The following is a 19467-nucleotide window of genomic DNA, read 5'->3' as shown; positions in this document are numbered from 1 at the left end:
GATTGCCCAAGGAAGAATTTAAATCTATTATTTTAGCACTGGTTGGTAATAGAATACAGTTGTGCTCTTCCACAGCTCCTGGTTATTTCAGCTTCCTGGGCAGATTGTCCCCATTGGTAAATAGTGGGATTCATTGCCATTTTGACTTTATGTCTAGGTATCAGGCATCAGAGTCATATTACTAGCCTCTACAACATCTTCCATGTTGCTGCTGGAGAAACATTTGGCATGCACCCAAGTATTAGGACTCTGATGTGTGGCAAGACATCAAAGGTTCAGACTCAGGTAAACTATCAGTACACATTAGATTTGTTCAGAACTTCTCATCTGTGTGTTCCCTGGATGAACAGAAGGAGAGGGTTTGCTCAGTCGCCCCATTTCCATACCCTCTATGTCAGCAAACCTTTTGAGCAAAGTCCCTCAGACCTTATGGGGGGCAGGACTATATTTTTTTTGGGGGGGGGGGGATGAACGAATTCCTATGCCCCACAAATAACCCAGACATGCATTTTAAATAAAAGGACACATTCTACTCATGTAAAAACATGCTGATTCCCGGACCATCCATGGGCTGGATTTAGAAGGCGACTGGGCTGGATCCTGCCCCTGGGCCTTAGTTTGCCTACCCATGTTCTATGTGTTCAGAGAAGATATTGCAAGGGAGATCTGAGCAAACCACAGTTTTTAGGGTTGTAGGCAGGCTCACTATATTTCCCATGTGTGTGGGAGATGAGCAGTGGCCTGAAAAAGCTCAGCCCATGAATGGTGCAGCTTTGTCACATCCAGCAACATGCCATGTGCCGTAGCATGATATTTCCTCTTTCCTGCAAGACTCTACAGTGTTAAGACTTGTCCGTTCTAATAAAAGAAAAAAATCTCCTTTTGTCAGTTTACCCTCAATTACCCTCAATTAAGTGCACTCTGATGAAACGGAAAACAAGCTCGGAAGGGTTCATCATAAGTGTTTCGTTCCACACCAGGGCTTGTTGGTTCCTGATGTGAAAGGCTGGAGAATTAATTACTTTGCCCCCATGGCTGTCATTAAGATGCTATTGGGATATGCCAGGATCTGCCGCAACGTACATGATAATGCAGCTTCCCACAGTGGAGAGAGGAAACCTTGCCCTGTTGCTGGCTCCTACCTCAAAACAACCTGAGACAAAGCTGCAGGAAACCTTCTTCAGAAGGATTGACAAGGTCCTTGAATCACCTCAGAGAACATTCCCCTTTCGTTACAAGGGGGCTTTTGAGTTGCCTTTGTTGCTCTTGCCTTTTGACGAGAAAGAACTGGTGCAAAGAGATGTTGGCGTGCCAGGAATACTGAGTGCACCTTTCTCGGGAGAACATTACGGTCTGAACTTGCAGAAATTCCTGCCAAGGAAATAGGACTGGCCAACAAAGCAGGTGGTCCAGAGGCTAAAGAGAGAGCCATTCAAAGAGTGGCCCCAAAGAAACAGGCTCATATTTGCCACAAACTTTTGCATGAAGCATAGCTGTGGTGAGATGTGGATCTTCCATTTCCCTCCGCCATCTCAAGCTCTCTCAGGAGAGGTTTATGTAATGCCCTGCCACCTCTCTCTCAACAAATGATTGAGCAACCAGCTCCACCATTTCCACTCAAAGGGATCTTTTCTTTCTTGCCAAAGCCTGAAGAAGAAGAGAGAGACCTGGAAAGTTCTCAAGAATAATTTACACCCACAATGGCAAATCCTGGCAAATCCTTCCTTGCTTCTGAGGAGCGGAGAGGGAGGGAAGAGTGAGAAAAGAATCCATTTTGGAAGACTGTCAGCACCACTGTGCCATCTGAAAAGGAGGCAAAACTGTTTTGTGGGACACACAAAAATTCTTGCTTGAAGCAAAAAAAAAAAAAGAGAGAGAGAGAGAGAGCGAGAAAGAAAGAATGATCGTTTAATCCTTTCAATAATTGTAATTTACATTCTATGTTTATTTAAGGTCACCTGAGAAAATTCATGGGCAGATAGATATCAATAGGGGTGAAGGGTATTATTACTTTATGGGGTCCACTGCCTCAAAATGACTTAGGTGACTTAAAAAAAAACCCCTATCAATGTGTATTATCCTTTACAGCTATATGGGAACTCTTGTTAAGAGGTAAATATGCCTTATTTGCCGCTATGTCCACTAGGACTTTGCTCTTCCACCCGACCATATGCATTTGATTCATTTGTATAGTCTTACATAGAATATGTAAGCCAATCAGACTGCCGATGGTCTTCTCCCACTTTTGATGGGTCCAGAGCCAAGTCTCACCCAGTCTATTGCCTGGCATCATTCAGGGTGCCCCTATAGGTACTTAAAGAATGGGATCAGAGTTGGAAGGGACGCCACATATCATCCAGTTTAACCCCCAGCAATGCAGGAATCTCAACTAAAGCATCCATAACAGATGGCCATCCAACCTCTGCTAAAAACCACCAAGGAAGGAGAGTCCACAACCTCCTGAGGGAGTCTGTTCGAACAGCCCTTACCATAAAAAAGTTCTTCTGTAAAAAAGCTCTCTGCACTGTTGTGAGGAACATAAAAATGCTGCCTTACACAGACTGCTGATCCAGCTGTAGACACTGTCTTGCCTACAATGACAAGCACTGGCTCTCTGGCGTTTCAGACAGAAAACATTTCCCAGCCCTACCTGCAGATGCTGGGGATTAAACTGCAAACCACTGAGCTACAGCCCTTCTAGATAGTGCTGAACTACAACTCCCATCAGTGACCATTGGCCCAGAGCTGAGGCCCAACCACCCATGTTCCCTAAATATCCCTAAATCTGTTCTGGGGGGTTGGAGGGAACCCACAGAAGAGATTTACCTGCCCTGAGACCTGTGGGTATAGGGTAGCATATAAATTCAATGAAATAATAATAATAAGAAGAAGAAGAAGAAGAAGAAGAAGAAGAAGAAGAAGAAGAAGAAGAAGTGCACAGAGGTAGGAGCAGGGAAAGTCCTGTTGAAAAGCAGACCTTGTTTCCTGTGCACATACCCCCATATATTGCTACACTGAATTTCACTCATATTTCTAAGAACTGTGCTTCTCTCTCCCCCTGTCCCCGTTTCAGCCATAGCCACTACAGTGGTACCTCGGGTTACAGACGGTTCAGGTTACAGACTCCGCTAGCCCAGAAATAGTACCTCGGGTTAAGAACTTTGCTTCAGGATGAGAACAGAAATCGGGTGGCGGCAGCGTGGTGGCAGCAGGAGGCCCCATTAGCTAAAGTGGTACCTCAGGTTAAGAACAGTTTCAGGTTAAGAATGGACCTCCAGAATGAATTAAGTTCTTAACCTGAGGTACCACTGTACTAACCAACACAGACTGCTATGTCCGCAAAAGCAGGATGTCCATTAATGTGGTGTGAACTACACTCAGGCTGTGAAACTCATAAAAAACTGCAGCAAAGCACACATCACAAACAAATGCTGGTGGAAGAAGGAGGAGGAGGAGAAGAAACACACACACACACACACACACACACACACCCCTGGCTGGGTTTCCCCAGCCACTCTGGGCAGCTCCGAACAGAATATTAAAAACACGATAAAACACCAAACATTAAAAATTTCCCAAACATTAAAAATTCCCCTAAACAGGGCTGCCTTCAGATGTCTTCTAAAAGTTAGGTAGTTTATTTCCTTGACATCTGATGGGAGGGCGTTCCACAGAGCGGGCGCCACTACCAAGAAGACCCTCTGCCTGGTTCCCTGTAACCTCTCTTCTTGCAGGGAGGGAACCGCCAGAAGGCCCTTGGCGCTGGACCTCAGTGTCCGGGCTGAATGATGGGAGACGCTCCTTCAGGTATACTGGGCCGAGGCTGTTTAGAGCTTTAAAGGTCAGCACCAACACTGTGTTCAGAAATGTACTGGAAGCCAATGTAGGTCTTTCAGGACCGGCGTTATGTGGTCTCGGTGGCCGCTCCCAGTCACCAGTCTAGCTGCCGCATTATGAGATGGCACATAGTTGATGGCCATCACTGCCTTGTGTGGCAGCAAACCCCACAGTTTAGCTATGCGCTGTGTGAAGAAGGGCTTTCTATTGCTTGTCCAGAGTCTTCCAATATTCAACTTCATGAGAACTCAATGAGTTCTGGTGTTATGAGAGGGAGGGAGAAAAACTTTTCTCCATTGCATGCATAATATTATACTTTTCTATCATGTCACCTCTTACTCACCTTTTCTCTAAATTAAAAAAACAAACACTGTCATGTTTTGTTTCCTCATACATTTAGCTTAATGATGAGTTTTCCTATTAATCCATAATAGTGAATATGCCTGGGTGGAAAGGAATCACTCTTTTTATATATTAATAATGCCTTTTTCATGGAAGAGCTTCTGAGACCACCCTCTGGATAGATTGAGGTACTACAGTAATTTGTACACTGGAAATCCTTTTTTAAAAAGCAAGGTTACCTAGTCTCCCCTATAGCCTTGAAGATATTTAAAGAACTTGACCCCTCACAACCTCTATTCCACATTGTGCCATTTCCTGCAAATATGATACAAACAAGCAAAGTACTGCCAGGCAGTGACTACTGGTTTTTGACACATGGTTGCAATGGAATGTTTATTGCATTTGCCATTAACTGTTTTATATTGATGGCTTGCTTTGCCGTGACCTTAAATGTTGCAATATTCATATAACTAAACTGGATTATTTGTTGAATTGTTGCAGGTGGGATTCATTGTTGCATCACCCATTCATGGCTCCCACCTTATCCAATATTCTGAACTGTGTCGGCCATGGCAAGGATCTGCAACCTGTCCTGGATAAGTAGCTCTTTGGACCTAGCCATGCATCTCCTTGAATTCCACTCTATTCAGTCTTCCCTCCGCCATATTTGAAGCAGTACCCTTTCCCCTATTGGGAAACATGTCTCTTAACAATACTCACTCATGCAATCTCCTCCATACCAGCCTGCTCTGCATTCTGCGCAGTAGATGCCCTTGATGTAGAAGTTGTCTAGCGTTCCTCCCCAGGATCCATTGCGACAGGACTTACAGTTTTCAAAAATCATACAGCCTAAAAAGAAGAGAAAAACCATCTGGTGGGTGGAAGGCTATGTTCAGTTTTTTTCTGGATGGGGAATGACATTCAGAGAACATTTCTGGTCTGATTGAACAGACCTTGGTTTGGAAAGTGCTCTGAACCACATATATGTGATTTGTTTGTGTCCCCCTGAACCCTCCTAAACTGGTTCTGGTCTTATCCCCAAGCCTTCAGTGTGGATTATGGGACACAGCAGGATGCATGTGGGGAAAGGAGAGGGAAATCCCTTTATTCTAGCACAAGAATTAACTGAATACTGCCCAATATCTCTGAACATTTAGCACTTTGTTTGAACATTCATAATCTGTATCTCAGTCTCACAGAACAGTTGGAATCTCACAAACACACCTGGCTTTTATATCAAAAATACAACACTGCACAAATTTCAAACACTTAAAAAATTTTAGACCTAGTACGAATTGAAACTGCTGGGCATGTACATTGGGCTACAAAGGAGCAAATGAAAGTGGATGGCAAAGATAATGCACTACAGCATACAAGCTGTCACATCCTGTGTTTGCTCTGGACAGCCAGAACAAGTGATAAAAAAGACTGGCAGCCTGGTTAAATTGTAGCTGGAAATGTATAATATATCTAAATCTACTTATAGTTCCTTGGCTTCAAGATAGAGGAGCCGGAGGACTTGGGCAAAGCTGTTGGCCTATATACTACTTCCTTTACTAAGCACTATCTAGGGAATTTGACTATTTCCTTGGGATAATGTCAAGTAGCAGGAACTATATGGTTATATGGTGCTCTAAGAAAAGACAAAATTTACCCTCCCCCAAATATTTCTTATTTTCACAATAATTTCTTTTGGTACAGTTGCTTTTTAATGGATCTTCTCAGTAGGTACCCATATAGACAGTGCTTTTTTCTAAAATAAAAAAAAAATGTTTAGGGGTATTCTCATTTTCCTACTCATATTGAAATACTGCCACTCAAAGAGGCCAAACTTAGATTCACAAAATGTTTAGGGGTATGCGTACCCCTCTGTACGCCCAGAAAAAGCACTGCATATAAATATAGGTTTTATTATTGGTACTGTAGTATTAGTAATAGTGTTATTTTGTGCCCCCTCAGCTCAGCACCCTGTGTGAGGGAACCGCCCGCACTGCCCTAATCTGGCGTTGCAAGTAGACTAATGACCCAGGGTAAACAATCTGGATCAATTCCTAATACAACTATTATCTTCTTGGTTCTACTGGCTGTTGCTTCCTTATCCCTTTGTCTTTATTGTTGTCATAGTCCTTTTGCGGAGTCTGAGCTCAGCAACTTTGTTCCTATCTTTTTAAGTAAGGCAATGTGCAAGCCAGGCCTGGGAGACTCAGGAATTAAAAATCTTCATCTGGTGCTGAAGCCAACAATGACTTTACTCTCTGGAGGGCTTCCAGGCATACACGGTGAAATCCTGGAAACTTTCGACTCTGAGCGTGAGTTTAAATTATTAGAAAAGGGAACATATTAACAACAATATGCTAAATGCATTAACTTTCATCAACTCAGTAAACCATTTGTATTGGCACCCATCCATCTCTGAAGAGAGAGAGAGAGAGAGAGAGAGAGAACCTATTCATCATCAATGTCTGGCAGACAAAACAGGCTGCACGCTCCACCTAGCTACAAACAGGGTCATTGAATAAAGATTTATGTCTGGTGAGAACACCCAAAAGGTGAGGGGGTTCAGATAAGGGCAATAAATCAACATACCTGGGTGGATTAGACAGGAGTCACACTCGTTGTCCTCATTCCTGCAGCACGGAATAGTGTAACCTACCACTTCTTTTCGCCCGGGGCACACACACTTTATCTGATCGTACTCACAACACTCCCGACACATGATATTCCATTCGGCTCCTGGACAATTTTCATTGATCACCGTATACCCTGCAGAAAAGCAAAGGGAAGGGGTGTGTGGGAGGGAATAATTCATTACTGGAAGAATGTCATCCATTCCGTTACAGCCAAACAACATGTCAGGCAGGAGATCTGTGGTTTGATGTCCTGACTCGAAGGACTGTCATTTAGCTGCTATTCCTTGTTGTGGGAGACTCAGCAAAATGTATCTTGACTATCACAGAATCCAGGGATGGAAAGAGAGCACCTCAACCCCATTTCTGCACAATGCCATCAACAGGATGCTAGAGATATTAAGAGGCAAACCATAGGCTTGACCTGACTTCTGCTTTATTTAACATTGTTCCCTCAGCTTGGAGTATCTAATCTAAGAAGAGGGTTCCAATTCACATTTCCTTCCAGCTTATGGTGTTTTCTAGAGAAAATAGCTGCTGCGATGCATTTGTTTCATATGACATACATTATTGTTGTCAGATGACAGATTGGGAAATTGTATAAACACTGAATTATATTTTTGCTGTTGCATCCGTATCATCTTTTTAATGGTTTACCTGTTTAGCACTGTAGCTGAAACAGAATTGCTATTACTGTTGCTACTACCTATCTGAGTATTGCAGAATATTTGTATAACTGTTATTTTTTAAACAGTACCGAAGGTTTTCAACTTGGCAGATGCTGCCAACTCCTCTTTAAGAAATGCCAGACTGAAACTGCAAAAATTGTGACTGTTGGCTAACAAAAGAAATTCTGCAGATTCCATCTTCCTTCCATTGGCATGCTGTCAGCATCCAGCAAATTGAAATTTAATGAGCTGACAATTCTATCAGGGTGTCCCTCAACCAAAAGACAGACCTGAGGGCTGTTACTGTGGAGCCTGGAGATAAGAGGAGGTTGCAGAGATGAATAGAGGAAGGAATGTAACAAGACCGTCCTTCATTTTTGTCAGCAGCAGAGCCTTAAATTTCCTGTTTTATGTTCATTTCAACAAAACTGCTTCAATCTGGATTATGCCTTCCACACACAAAGTGACTTAGAAAAAAAGTACAAGTTTCTGGCAAAATTAGGCACACTGAAGTCACTATGAATAGAAACATAGGAAGCTGCTATATATTGAATCGGACCATTTGTCCATCTAGGCCAGTATCATCGACACTGACTGGCAACAGCTCTCCATAGTTTCAGACAAGGAATCTTACCTTGAAATGCTGAGGGTTGAATCTGGAACCTTCCCCATGCAAAACAGATGCTCTACCACTGAGCACTATTTTTCTAGAAAAAGAGGTGCCAGAGCTTACCATGAATTTCTCCCTTGTTCTCTTAAAATGGCAATGGTGCCCATCTGAGAGGTGCTGGAGCTAAGCTCCTGCATCTGAATAAAGCCCTTGGTAGGATTCTTCCCTAAATACAATCAGATACATGTCTAATTAGAAGTAAGCCCCATTGAGCTCAGTGGGAGTTACTTCCAAGTAAATGTCCATTGTGCTTTTATGAGCTAACTGATTCCCATGGAATCTTCATACATTATTATTAGTAGTAGTAGAAGTAGTAGTAGTAGAATTTACCCATCCTAAGGCATAACCTCCAAGTGTACCTATTTTCCAGGGACAGTCCTGGAATTACAAAAGCCATTCTACCTTCTGATTTGATCCCATAATGTCTCCATTTCCCCTACCAGGGCCGCCACTGAGCTCAGGGAAGGGGATGAGCCAGCATTATGCAGCTGTTCCATAATGTTGTATAATAAACTCTACACAAAGGATATGTTGGTATTCATGGAGACAGAAAGTCAGAATATATGGGCTGTTTATTACACCAATGGCTATTAAAAGTTAGATTGGAATTTTAGACCCATCCTGGTTTATAAGTCAGGTGGGTCCATTTTTATTAATAACAGCTATAAAATCTGGGTGACAGGCTGAGCCCTGTGATGTGGCTTGCAACAACTAATTGGAGGGTTTATTCATAGTATGGATCACAAATATGAACCAGGTGAGGCTTTGTGACACAGAATCGGTTTGGATGCAGTCTTCCAATCATGAATGAACACTAAAGGTAAAGGTAAAGGTACCCCTGCCCGTACGGGCCAGTCTTGACAGACTCTGGGGTTGGTGCGCCCATCTCACTCAAGAGGCCGGGGGCCAGCGCTGTCCGGAGACATTTCCGGGTCACGTGGCCAGCGTGACAAAGCTGCATCTGGCGAGCCAGCGCAGCACACGGAACGCCGTTTACCTTCCCGCTGGTAAGCGGTCCCTATTTATCTACTTGCACCCGGAGGTGCTTTCGAACTGCTAGGTTGGCAGGCGCTGGGACCAAGCAGCGGGAGCGCAACCCGCTGCGGGGATTCGAACCGGCGACCTTTAGATCGGCAAGCCCTAGGCGCTGAGGCTTTTACCCACAGCGCCACCCGTGTCCCGAATGAACACTAGAGGGCTGCTAAAGCAGAGCCTCTTTAAACAAAGCAAAGAAATAATGCAGAGCTTGTTTTTTGCACTGGATGTCTTGGCCTCAGAATTCTATTGAGGAAAAGTCCCATGGCAGCTTGAACTCTGGTGAAAGTACAGAGGGGGGAAAACATACCACAAAGGGTTTCAGAACGTCATAAAGTACACAACTGACTTCAAGCTATAATGCTTCCTTTCTTCATAGGAAATTGTTTCATTTTATCTGAACACACAAGTTTCACATTCATTCCCAGAAATCTTTTTATTTGCAGCAAACAGCACTTTCGGAGGGAAATAGACACTCTGGAGGGCAGTATTTGGCCAGGGAAAATAACCCCTTCCCAGACTGCAATCCCAATTGGTATCACAGGCCCCAGGCCTGTTCCCCTCTATTCCAAAGAAATAGCCATGGCCAGTTCTAAGCACAATAGCAAAAAACACCTCAGTGAAAGATGGAACATTTAGTGCTATTAAGAACAACCCTATTGGATAATGCCAAAGGCCCATCTAGTCCAGCATCCTATTCTAACTCTGGTGGACCACATGTTTTAGGGATGCCTGTAAGCAGGACCTGGACGCAATAGCCCTCTGCCCTCACTTGTGATTCCAGGCAGCTGCCACCCTGAGGGATCCTGCCTTCAACAGTCAAGGTAGAAGCTAGCTGTCATGAAGTACACATTTGTTGGAAGAGAAGAACAACAGAAAGGACTCACTGACAGATTTATTGTGTTTATACTCAGCATAATTCTCTCAACTACGTGGAAAGGTATTTGCTGAGGGGAGGTGGGGAGGAATGCATGTTTTCTTCTGGCTCTGTGGTTTAATTATCCTAAAAAATGATTAAAAGTCTAGATGAAGTGCCAGCTTCCTTAATATTAATCTCAATCTTATTACACCAGTAAGGTAAGAAGGAGCGACTGGCTAATTTATTGGGATGGAACAAAGGGAGAAATGTCATTAAGCGCTGACATAAACATTTGCAAATTCAGTGAGCCAGGAAATAGCCATGTCCTTAATATGTGTGTGAGAGAAGCGATTCGATTTCCCATTGCTAGGCTCAGGCATTCTTAAACAGATAGGCACCCTTGTCTGTATATCACTGGCTTGAATCAGACTCAGCTATGATTTTTTCGTTGAGACGGAGAAAGAGAGAGATGACTTGAGGAGAGGAGAGAGGTTTGTAACATTATTCATAGAATGGAGAAAGTGGATAGGAAGACACACATCTTTTCTCTTAACACTACAGCCACTCAGAGAAGTTTATGGGCAGTAGATTCAGCACCAGCAAGAGGAACCTTTTCACACAGTGGATAAAAAAGTTATGGGATTCACCAGCAAAAGATGTGGTGATGGTCACTATCTTAGATGGTTTTAAAGAAGGGCCTAAACAAATCTACAAAGTTGCTGGAAACCACAGCAGGGGAGCGGGCTTTTGTGCTCATGTCTTGTTTGTGGGTTTCCCACAGGCATCTGGTTGATCATTGTGAAGACAAGATGCAGGATTAGACTGGCCCGTGGCCTGATCTAGCAGGCTCTTCTTATGTTCCTAAGACCTGTGTGATGTGAATTCCTGTTACATATGAACTTGTTTTATGCCCCTGAATATCAGAGACCTTCCAGAAGCTCTCTCTTTTTTTATTGAGCATTCATCATGATTTAACCTCATGATGTCACCAGGATGGTCACACATGATCATGCTTTCAATAACATTTCCACCTGCAAATGTTTTTGGGTGGTCATACGGCTTCACTGCCAGTTGGTGCATCTCCTGTAGTTTCCTACTAAAATCCTGTAACATTTCATACCACAAATATTCCGTGTGCAATTCCGTGTGCATGTCCCTCTTTCTTTGCACTATAGTATAAGAGTGCTCTCTCACAGCAATAATGTTTATAACACTAGGGAAGTATCACAGAACAACTAATAAAATGGAATGATGTGTATAAATTTACCACTATTGTACAATTATTGCATCAATGGCATGTTGTAGAATGCACCCCCCCCCACAAAAGACTAGTTTGGAGGGGACCATAATGTCTGGAAATCCACAGCAGATCCTTTTCACTCTGTCTGTGGGATCCAGTCTAGCCACTGGCTAAAAGTCTAGCCCTCCCTCTCCTCCTCTTGTACACCCTGACATCCATGCCACCCCCTCAATCTGCTCCAGGGGGTTGGGGGAAGCCCCAGAGCAGATTTTTTGATGGGGCCAACAAACTTACACAATGACTTCATTGAATACAGTCTAAAACACGGGAGAACCTCTGCCAGCCAGTAGGTAATGCTGGTTTGGACATAACACTAAACCACAGTAACTCTGGTAAGATACAAATGTGGCATGTTTTTTGTGAAATACTTCTTCCCTGGTTCTAGTATGTTTACCACAAACCCTCATATTCCCCTTTTAGCTATCTGAGGTGTTTGTTTCTTCTAATGGAGCAAAGCATTTAGGTTAGTGAATGTAGTATGTCATAAATGAACTGGAACCATTGGTAATGTTTCCATCAGTCTTATTTGACAGAAAAGTGTCTGTTTTTCTCATCATGGTCTGGGCACATGTAATGACTTCACCCACTGTTCCCTGTGCCAAACCACCAATGCAACTCTATCCCAAACTGCAGGCTCATGGAGCATGTGGCCATAGAATAGGCCCTCACAAAATGCTTTTTACAGCAATTTAAAGAAGTTAGGAACCAGTGGCTTTGAACAAACACTGTATCTCACAGCCATAGCTGTCAACTTTTCCCTTTTCTTGCGAGGAATCCTATTTGGAATAAGGGAATTTCCCTTTAAAAAGGGGAAACGTTGACAGCTATGCTCACAGCTCTGACAATGCAAGTGTTCCAGTGTCTAGATTTGCATCTCAGTGCTTTTCAGCTGCTGTGCTAGAAGGATCGTTGGAGCCCTCCGCTGTATATGTTCTTATAAGGACCAAACTAGTTGTGCAAATATGATTACTGTAATGTGAACAAGCTTTGTTATGTAAACAGCATCACAGGGAAGCCTGGCACCTATGGGAATTTCCCTTGAAATGCAAAAAGCAGCTTTGGAGAGGCAGTTTTTGCTGGGACTGTGGCAGGGAGAAAAAGAGTTAATGACACAGCTTTCCAGTCCTGAGGTTGCTCAGGCTTCTCTGTGCCTGGTAATTATACACACACACACACACACACACACACACACACACACAAACACACGTCTTATGGTGCTTTCTGGTTAAGTAAGAGCAGTTCGAATCTTCAAAAGACACAAATATTCTCATCACTATGCTCCCTCCTATGACTTCAATAAAAACATAGGAGGGTTTTTTAATTATGGCCATATAGGGAACATGAAGGTTTTTCTTGGCAGATAGAAGATGTGACATAAACTGTTACAGGGTTTTGTGTTTTGCTTTTTTTTACACACGACACAGCTTTTTGACCTCTGAGCAAATCAGTTTGCAAGAGATTTTTCATGAGTTTGGTGGGTGGCCAATGTGTGGAATGTGATCCCTTAATCGTCGGTGCATTATTTTTCTACCTGATATATTTATACATACATACATACATACATACATACATACATACATATATCACTGATTTTTGACACCCCCCCCCCAAATTCAGGCCCTTATGAAGAATTTATGTAATACATTTCCTGCACTGGAAGACCTGACCATTGTGTTCTGCTTTGTGAGTGTGACTCATTTTCAGGGGATGGGGGGGGGGATGGACAGGATTGGCAGGAATATTGCACATACACAGATAATGCTTGACCCCATGGTACAAAACTATTTGTTTGGAATGCATCCTGGTGAATCATCTTTCCAAACCTCCCAAGAATCCCCAAGCAAGCTGAGCACATAAGGGTGTGATCAACATGCAGAGAATTTGTTTACTTCTGATGGAACTTTCCTTATATTAAATAGTCTGCACGCTCATGGAAGGCAAGGGTAGCAAAGGCTGCTAACTACAATAGCTATGTTTCACCTCCACTGTTAGAGGTGTTGCACTTCTGAATACCAGTTGCAGGTGGGCAGAGTGTGACTGCACTCATGTCCAGTTTGTAGGCTTCACAGGGGCATTTGGTTGGCCACTGTGAGAACAGCATGCTGGACTAGGTGGGCCATTGGCTTGATCCAGCAGGCTCATTTTATGTCCTTATGTTGCATGCATGCAGACATGCTATTGAGACTGCATCTACTTCTAAAAAGTGAACTGCCTTCAGTGCTGTTAACTAGTTGTCACAATACATAGGCTAGGGTCACACCCTGCCATGTAGCATCACATACATTCCAAAGGGAACCTTGCCTTTTGGGAGGCTATATATACGGGTAAAATAATAGCATAGAACAGAAATGAGGAGCTTGTGGCTTTCCATGTCTTAGAATCATAGAATTGATGCTAAAGAAGGATAGAACGTTTTTTATGTATGCTACAACAGCAGCAAGGATACTCATCGCAAAGTATTGGAAGACACCAGATCTACCCACTCTGGAAGAATGGCAGATGAAGATGACAGACTACATGGGACTGGCAGAGATGACTGGCAGAATCCGAGACCAGGAGAAAGAGACAGTGGAAGAAGATTGGAAGAAATTTAAAGACTATCTTGATAAATATTATAAAATTAATGAAGGCTAGAATTGACATGGGTTTAAAAATTATGTGGTTTTCAGGGGTGTTGACTATGGAAAAAGAATAAAATTATTAAAAAATATGGGAAGTAAGGGAAGGGATTTGCTGATTAGATTACGAAATTAGAATATAGAAGGGGGAGGTGTGAGGAGGTCGGGGAAAGTAGGTTTAAGAAAATAAGGATGGAAATTATACTTGTTTCTTTTTGTTTTTTGTTTGTGTATGTTTTTATTGTCAAACTTTAATAAATATCATTTTTTAAAAAAAAAAAAGAATCATAGAATTGTAGTGCTGGAAGAGACCACGAGGGTGATCTAATCCAAACCCCTGCAATGCGGGAATCACTTTGCTTCATGTGGGCTTGAACCCATGATCCTGAGATTAAGAGTCTTGTGCTCTACCAACTGAGCTATCCCACCCATCATCCCTGAGCATCGGCCATGCTTGCTGGGGCTTATAGGAGTCTGGAGGGCCATGACTTCACCATCCCTGGCACAGAAGGTGTCAACCCTATATCACTGAAAGGCAAGGTATCATGTTTTGAAGAAGGAAGATGAAGGAATCTTGTCGCCCACAGTGCTCCCTGCCCCTGCTGTTCTGCAGCGGCCGTTTTCAGACATTTTATCTAAGGTGATGCAGGCCAGCGGCACAGCCTGCAGCTGTGATCCTATCCCCACTCCACACACACACCCCAATTCTACATAGATTGAATTTTTTTAATCTCCCTGGGTCAGAAAAGCATCAGTCACTCTCTTCAGAAGTGCCGCTTGCTTACATCATGTTTGCCTCAAACTCCCTTTGATGCCTTTGATTCGATCAAAGAATTCTGCTGCACCTGCCAATCTTCTCTCTCTTGGCTCTAGGGAGATAAAATGGGACTGCCTCTGTGTTTTTTGCCATCTCCCTGCCACCCACTCTGCCTCAAGTAAGTCAAAGGCGTCCCATGTATTCTCATAAGTAAGTGTGGGATGGACGTCTCAGGGGTCTCCACACCTTTTTTCTCCAGGATAAACTGGCTCTGGGATGCGGGTGTTGCTGTGGGTTAAACCACAGAGCCTAGGACTTGCTGATCAGGAGCCTAGGACCTGCTGATCAGAAGGTCGGCGGTTCGAATCCCCGCGATGCGGTGAGCTCCTGTTGCTTGGGCCCAGCTCCTGCCAACCTAGCAGTTCAAAAGCACATCAAAGTGGGAAGGTAAATGGCATTTCCGTGCACTGCTCTGGTCCGCCAGAAGCGGCTTAGTCATGCTGGCCACATAACCTGGAAGCTGTATGCCGGCTCCCTTGGCCAATAAAGCAAGATGAGCGCCGCAACGCCAGAGTTGGTCACGACTGGACCTAATGGTCAGGGGTCCCTTTACCTTTACCTTTAAACTGGCTCTGCTTTGCATCCTTTGTAGTGTTTTTGCCTGGGTGAAATGCCATTGATCTCCGGTAATGGCTCTTGTTTGTCTGGATGGGGAACGGAATGTGTAGCCTATGGTGCAAAGGTAAAACTCACAGCTGTTGCTCTGCTCGCGTTTGCCTCTGGCCCCGCCCACCACTGTGTGGCCCCCAGAAGAGAATGAGGCCCCTGGGCTGAGAATCGTTCTTCAGTGGTGACAGGTGTGGCCTAGAGAGAGGGTGTGGTGGGGGGAGAGTCACTAGGGCCAGATGTGGAAGCTTGGAGGGCCACATTTGGTCCCTGGCCCCGAGATTCTTCACTCCTGTCCTAAAGAATTCTGAGAATTATAGATTGGTGAGAGCAAGTGTGCTGGAATAGATTCCTCCCCATTCCTTACAAAACTATGGGATCCAGGTGAGAAGGAATGACTGTTACATAGTTTGTGACAAAGATGGAGACAAAGACCAGCATTGCAGCATTCTCCTGCCCCTGGCCCATCCCTCAACAGGGCTGAAACTGGACTTTATTTCACCTGGGTCAGGCTCAGTTTGGCACACACACCGATGCACATTTGCATACACACACACATACAGACTGGGAACCTCAATGGCGCCCCTCTGGAGGTTTCACCTGGAGCAAAAAACCTGGCTAACCCCCTGCCCCCGCCCCCTGTAGCTACAGCTCTGCCCTCAGACATACACATGTAGAGGGGAGAGAAATGAAAACAGGAATGCCCTTACAGACTGAGGCCCTTTTTCTGTTTCTCCACACCTATCCATCACTATCCTGCAGTGTTTACTGTACAGCAATTAGGTAGAATCGGGGAGCAAAAAAATTAAAAGAGGGTAAAGGCACGGAAGCCACAGCTGAATATCAGAGGAAACATTGACTATCATGCATTATAAAGTGACTCAGCAGGTAAAACTAATTGCTGACTCTGCTAGAGAGTCTGTCACTGTTAGGCTGCAGGGCAGCTTTGGCAATAGGAAATTAACCCAACAGACGAAGCTTATCCTATGGAAGGAATGCGGATTACTATCTGAGGAAATTAAATGCAGGGGTATCCCACAAGAATGTTCTTATCCAGGGATCTCTGCTTTCATCGCTGAGGTGGAAAAAGTTAGGGCTTATCTATGTTCCATGTTCACAGTGCCAGAGTGCTGTTGATGTAGCCTGAATTGCAGTATCTACATTGAAAACATCTGGGAGCTGGTATTAAATACTCCCAGAAGCTGCATTTTTAAACTGCTTTTAGGAGGGCAAATGTCCCTGCTAAAAGAACAGTAGACCTAATAGCAGAGCAGGAAGTCCCAAGAACAGACCTGTCCTAGTAAGGTATTGGTCTATTTCTCCCTTGCCCCCCATTCCCCAGTCTCCATCATCATCGCCTTTGTCTGCACAAAAAACTCACTGTGTATTCTCACAACCTTACTTTCTTCCTGGTTCATAGCACACAGCACTGGGGAGGTGGGAGGGGAATACTTTATTGTTCCTTAAATCAACTGTGTAACCGGACAGCTACACTTGTGCTATTATTGGATTGCTTCAGCACTGAAGGCACAAGCTTGGGCAGTAATAAACTGCAGCGTAACTAAGCCCTTAAGAGGGAGCTGCTCAACTACTTTCCGGAGGCAAATACAGAGACTACCTGAATTCTCTTGTATGCTTACCACAACCAGAGCTTCTAGACTTCTGAAAGGCCCCAAAGCAGAATCTGCTGGCCCTGGGGAATTGCCCAGGAAATCCATTTCATTTGACTTTAAATGCATTCAAGTGGAGCGCAAGACCTGATGCATAACTTTACATATGGAGTTATTTATACACACTATGAGCTTCGGTGTTTGGAATGCTGCAATGTTTACTTGGTACATGTGATTTTACCATCATTCTTTTCTTTAATGAGGCAGCAATCGGCAGGCTTCCTTACCCGGAGAATGGATGCTTATGTTCCTTATTTCAAAAGGCCACTGCTTACTCTAAAAGCCTAAGGGTCCCACAGAATGCCACAACGTGCCTTTTTATGTCAACATACTGTCCAAGGGATGTTGCGGATTTCCTCCTTTCAGATTCCAGAGTTTCCTGTTGCCCATTAGTTATTAAAAAGTTGATCTGGCCTTCCGACCCATTGCTCAGAAGGGTAACCTGCGAGGGACTGCAAAGGATTCTGGGAGCAACAAAAGGAATGTGAGAGGTGCCTGGGCTTCCATGGCAAAACAAGGTGGCATGAAAGCAGCGCGCTTTGGAGACAGTTCCGGCAAACATATATTGAAAGAAGAACTATTTTGGCACTATGCATGCCAGCTTGGCAGGCCAACATGCGAACGACAACCATGCAATAAAATAAAATAGCCCCTTTTAACTTCCACACTATTTTCCCTTTGAAGTAAAAAAAAAAAAAGTTGAACAGTACTGGCAAAAGTAAAGCACAGGTCGGAACTCAAATCTGGCTTTTGTTTTGCTTGTCTTCCCCTCCTTTCTTCGGAGTCAGGCTGAAAAGGAAAATCTGCCTTTTGGCAAGCTAAACAAATTACACTTTGCTAAAAGAAAAAGGGGTGGTGTTTTTCTTTTCTACTATTTCAGGGAAACCTAGCAAGAAGTAGATTTCCAGCAGTGTGGCTCAGTCAGATCCTATTGTTTTCCTCCAAATTGCCAGGAAACTCGTCCCAGAAGGTTACAGGATTAATCCCACCACACGGTGGGAGACCAAAAATGCACCGGTCTTTCTAGAAGGGGCGGGGGCCCCGCAGAGACCCGTCCTGTTAAGCATGCCTAGAAAGCGAGTCGCCTACTTACAGTACCTCTTGGCAAGCAGGAAATGAACAGGAGCTGCAAGAGGACTGCGAGTCCCAGGTGGGTCCAGGGTGCTCTCTCCATGCTGCTCAGAGTCAGGCCGCCCAGGGCAAGCGGGTGGCTGCTGCTCAGGGAAGGCAAGGGAGGCAGGCAGGCGAGCAGCTTTTGCTGGGACCTCTGCAAGTGGTGCTTCTGTGAAGGCTCTCAGATTTCAGACCTCGGCTCGGCTCCCCTCATCATCAGAAGGGGGAACTACCTTCAAGAGACTCCTCAGACGGCCAGAAGCAAGACGACGTCACCCCCCAAAAAACCTCTCAGCTGCTCCTTTTAACTCTTTCTGCGCGGGAGGGGAGCGAGAGGAAGGGACCCGCTGGACGCCCAGCAACACAGGCGTCGCGCTTCTCGAGTGCAAGGGACACGAGGTCATCGCGGAGGGGCGGGGAAACGGGCGGACAATGTGCTTGGGTCAGCTCCTTGCGTATCTTGTGAAAGATACCTGGAGCGGGGCTGCATCAGAGCCAGCAGGGATCCCTCGAACCTCTTTTCTGTGCCGAGGTTTAACTCTTGACATATGTGGGCTGTTTTGCATCTGAACATGTGCAGAATTCTAGAGAGACACAGCAGTCAGGAACCTTACTGGGTGCTTCCAGGCTGCTGTTTGATTGAGGTGTGATTCAATCACATAGGCAAATTTAAGTTGGAAGTTGAAGCTGATTTGGCGCTTTTGTGCAACAAACTCATCTCCCTCAATGGCTATAAGAAAAGTGACCTGAAAGAGAGGAATGAGCTTTGCATGATGCACCCGGATATAACAGCTAGCAAATCAGAATGAATGCTCAATAAATGCCCAATGTCATTTAACTTCCCCACAAACTTTATGCACACAAATTGGGGTGAATAATCAATAAACACATGGCCTGGAAGCAGCCATTGTCTTTCTTATGCTGGAGCAGAACAGCAACAGGAATCTCCTGACTCCACACAGCTACAAGTAAGTTCAGCACCAACTAGTAACTAAACTATTCAATAGGAACATAAGAAGAGGCTGCTGGATCAAGCCACTTGCCCATCTAGTCCAGCATCCTGCTCTCACAATGGCCAATCAGGTGCCTGCCTATGGGAAACCCAAAAGCAGGACTTTGGTACAACAGCACTTTTCCCTCCTGAAGTTTCCAGCAACTGGGATTCAGAAGCATAACTGCCCCCAAACGTGGAGGCAGAACATTGCCATCATAGCCCCACAAATAATGCATGGCAGTCATCTAGTGTACCAGCACTCTGGAACCCTACTGCAACATTTGGCTTCTGGGTTTTTCCTGTACAGTGGT

At 44.4% G+C, this 19467-nt stretch overlaps 1 protein-coding gene across 2 annotated transcripts in view; it reads right to left on the bottom strand.

Annotated features, from left to right (window-relative positions):
• The window catches only part of PAMR1 (peptidase domain containing associated with muscle regeneration 1), a 44817-nt gene extending 26271 nt beyond the window's left edge, over positions 1 to 18546 (bottom strand). The window contains exons 1-3 of one of the 2 annotated variants that reach the window (XM_081834823.1): positions 18148 to 18546; positions 6766 to 6942; positions 4900 to 5028 (exon numbers count right to left, since the gene is read on the bottom strand). In XM_081834823.1, coding sequence (XP_081690949.1) covers positions 4900 to 5028; positions 6766 to 6942; positions 18148 to 18223 — 382 coding nt within the window. In that variant the 5' untranslated portion in view covers positions 18224 to 18546. Of the gene's footprint in view, positions 1 to 4899; positions 5029 to 6765; positions 6943 to 18142 lie in introns of both variants that reach the window. The other variant, XM_081834824.1, reaches the window with a different exon arrangement.
• Between the last annotated feature and the right edge of the window lie 921 nt (positions 18547 to 19467).

This window comes from Podarcis erhardii (genome assembly GCF_964252035.2).
Source record: "Podarcis erhardii genome assembly, chromosome: 1".
NCBI lineage: Eukaryota > Metazoa > Chordata > Lepidosauria > Squamata > Lacertidae > Podarcis > Podarcis erhardii.
The sequence above is the reverse complement of the archived record's forward strand: the minus strand, read 5'-3'. Positions and strand labels throughout refer to the sequence as shown.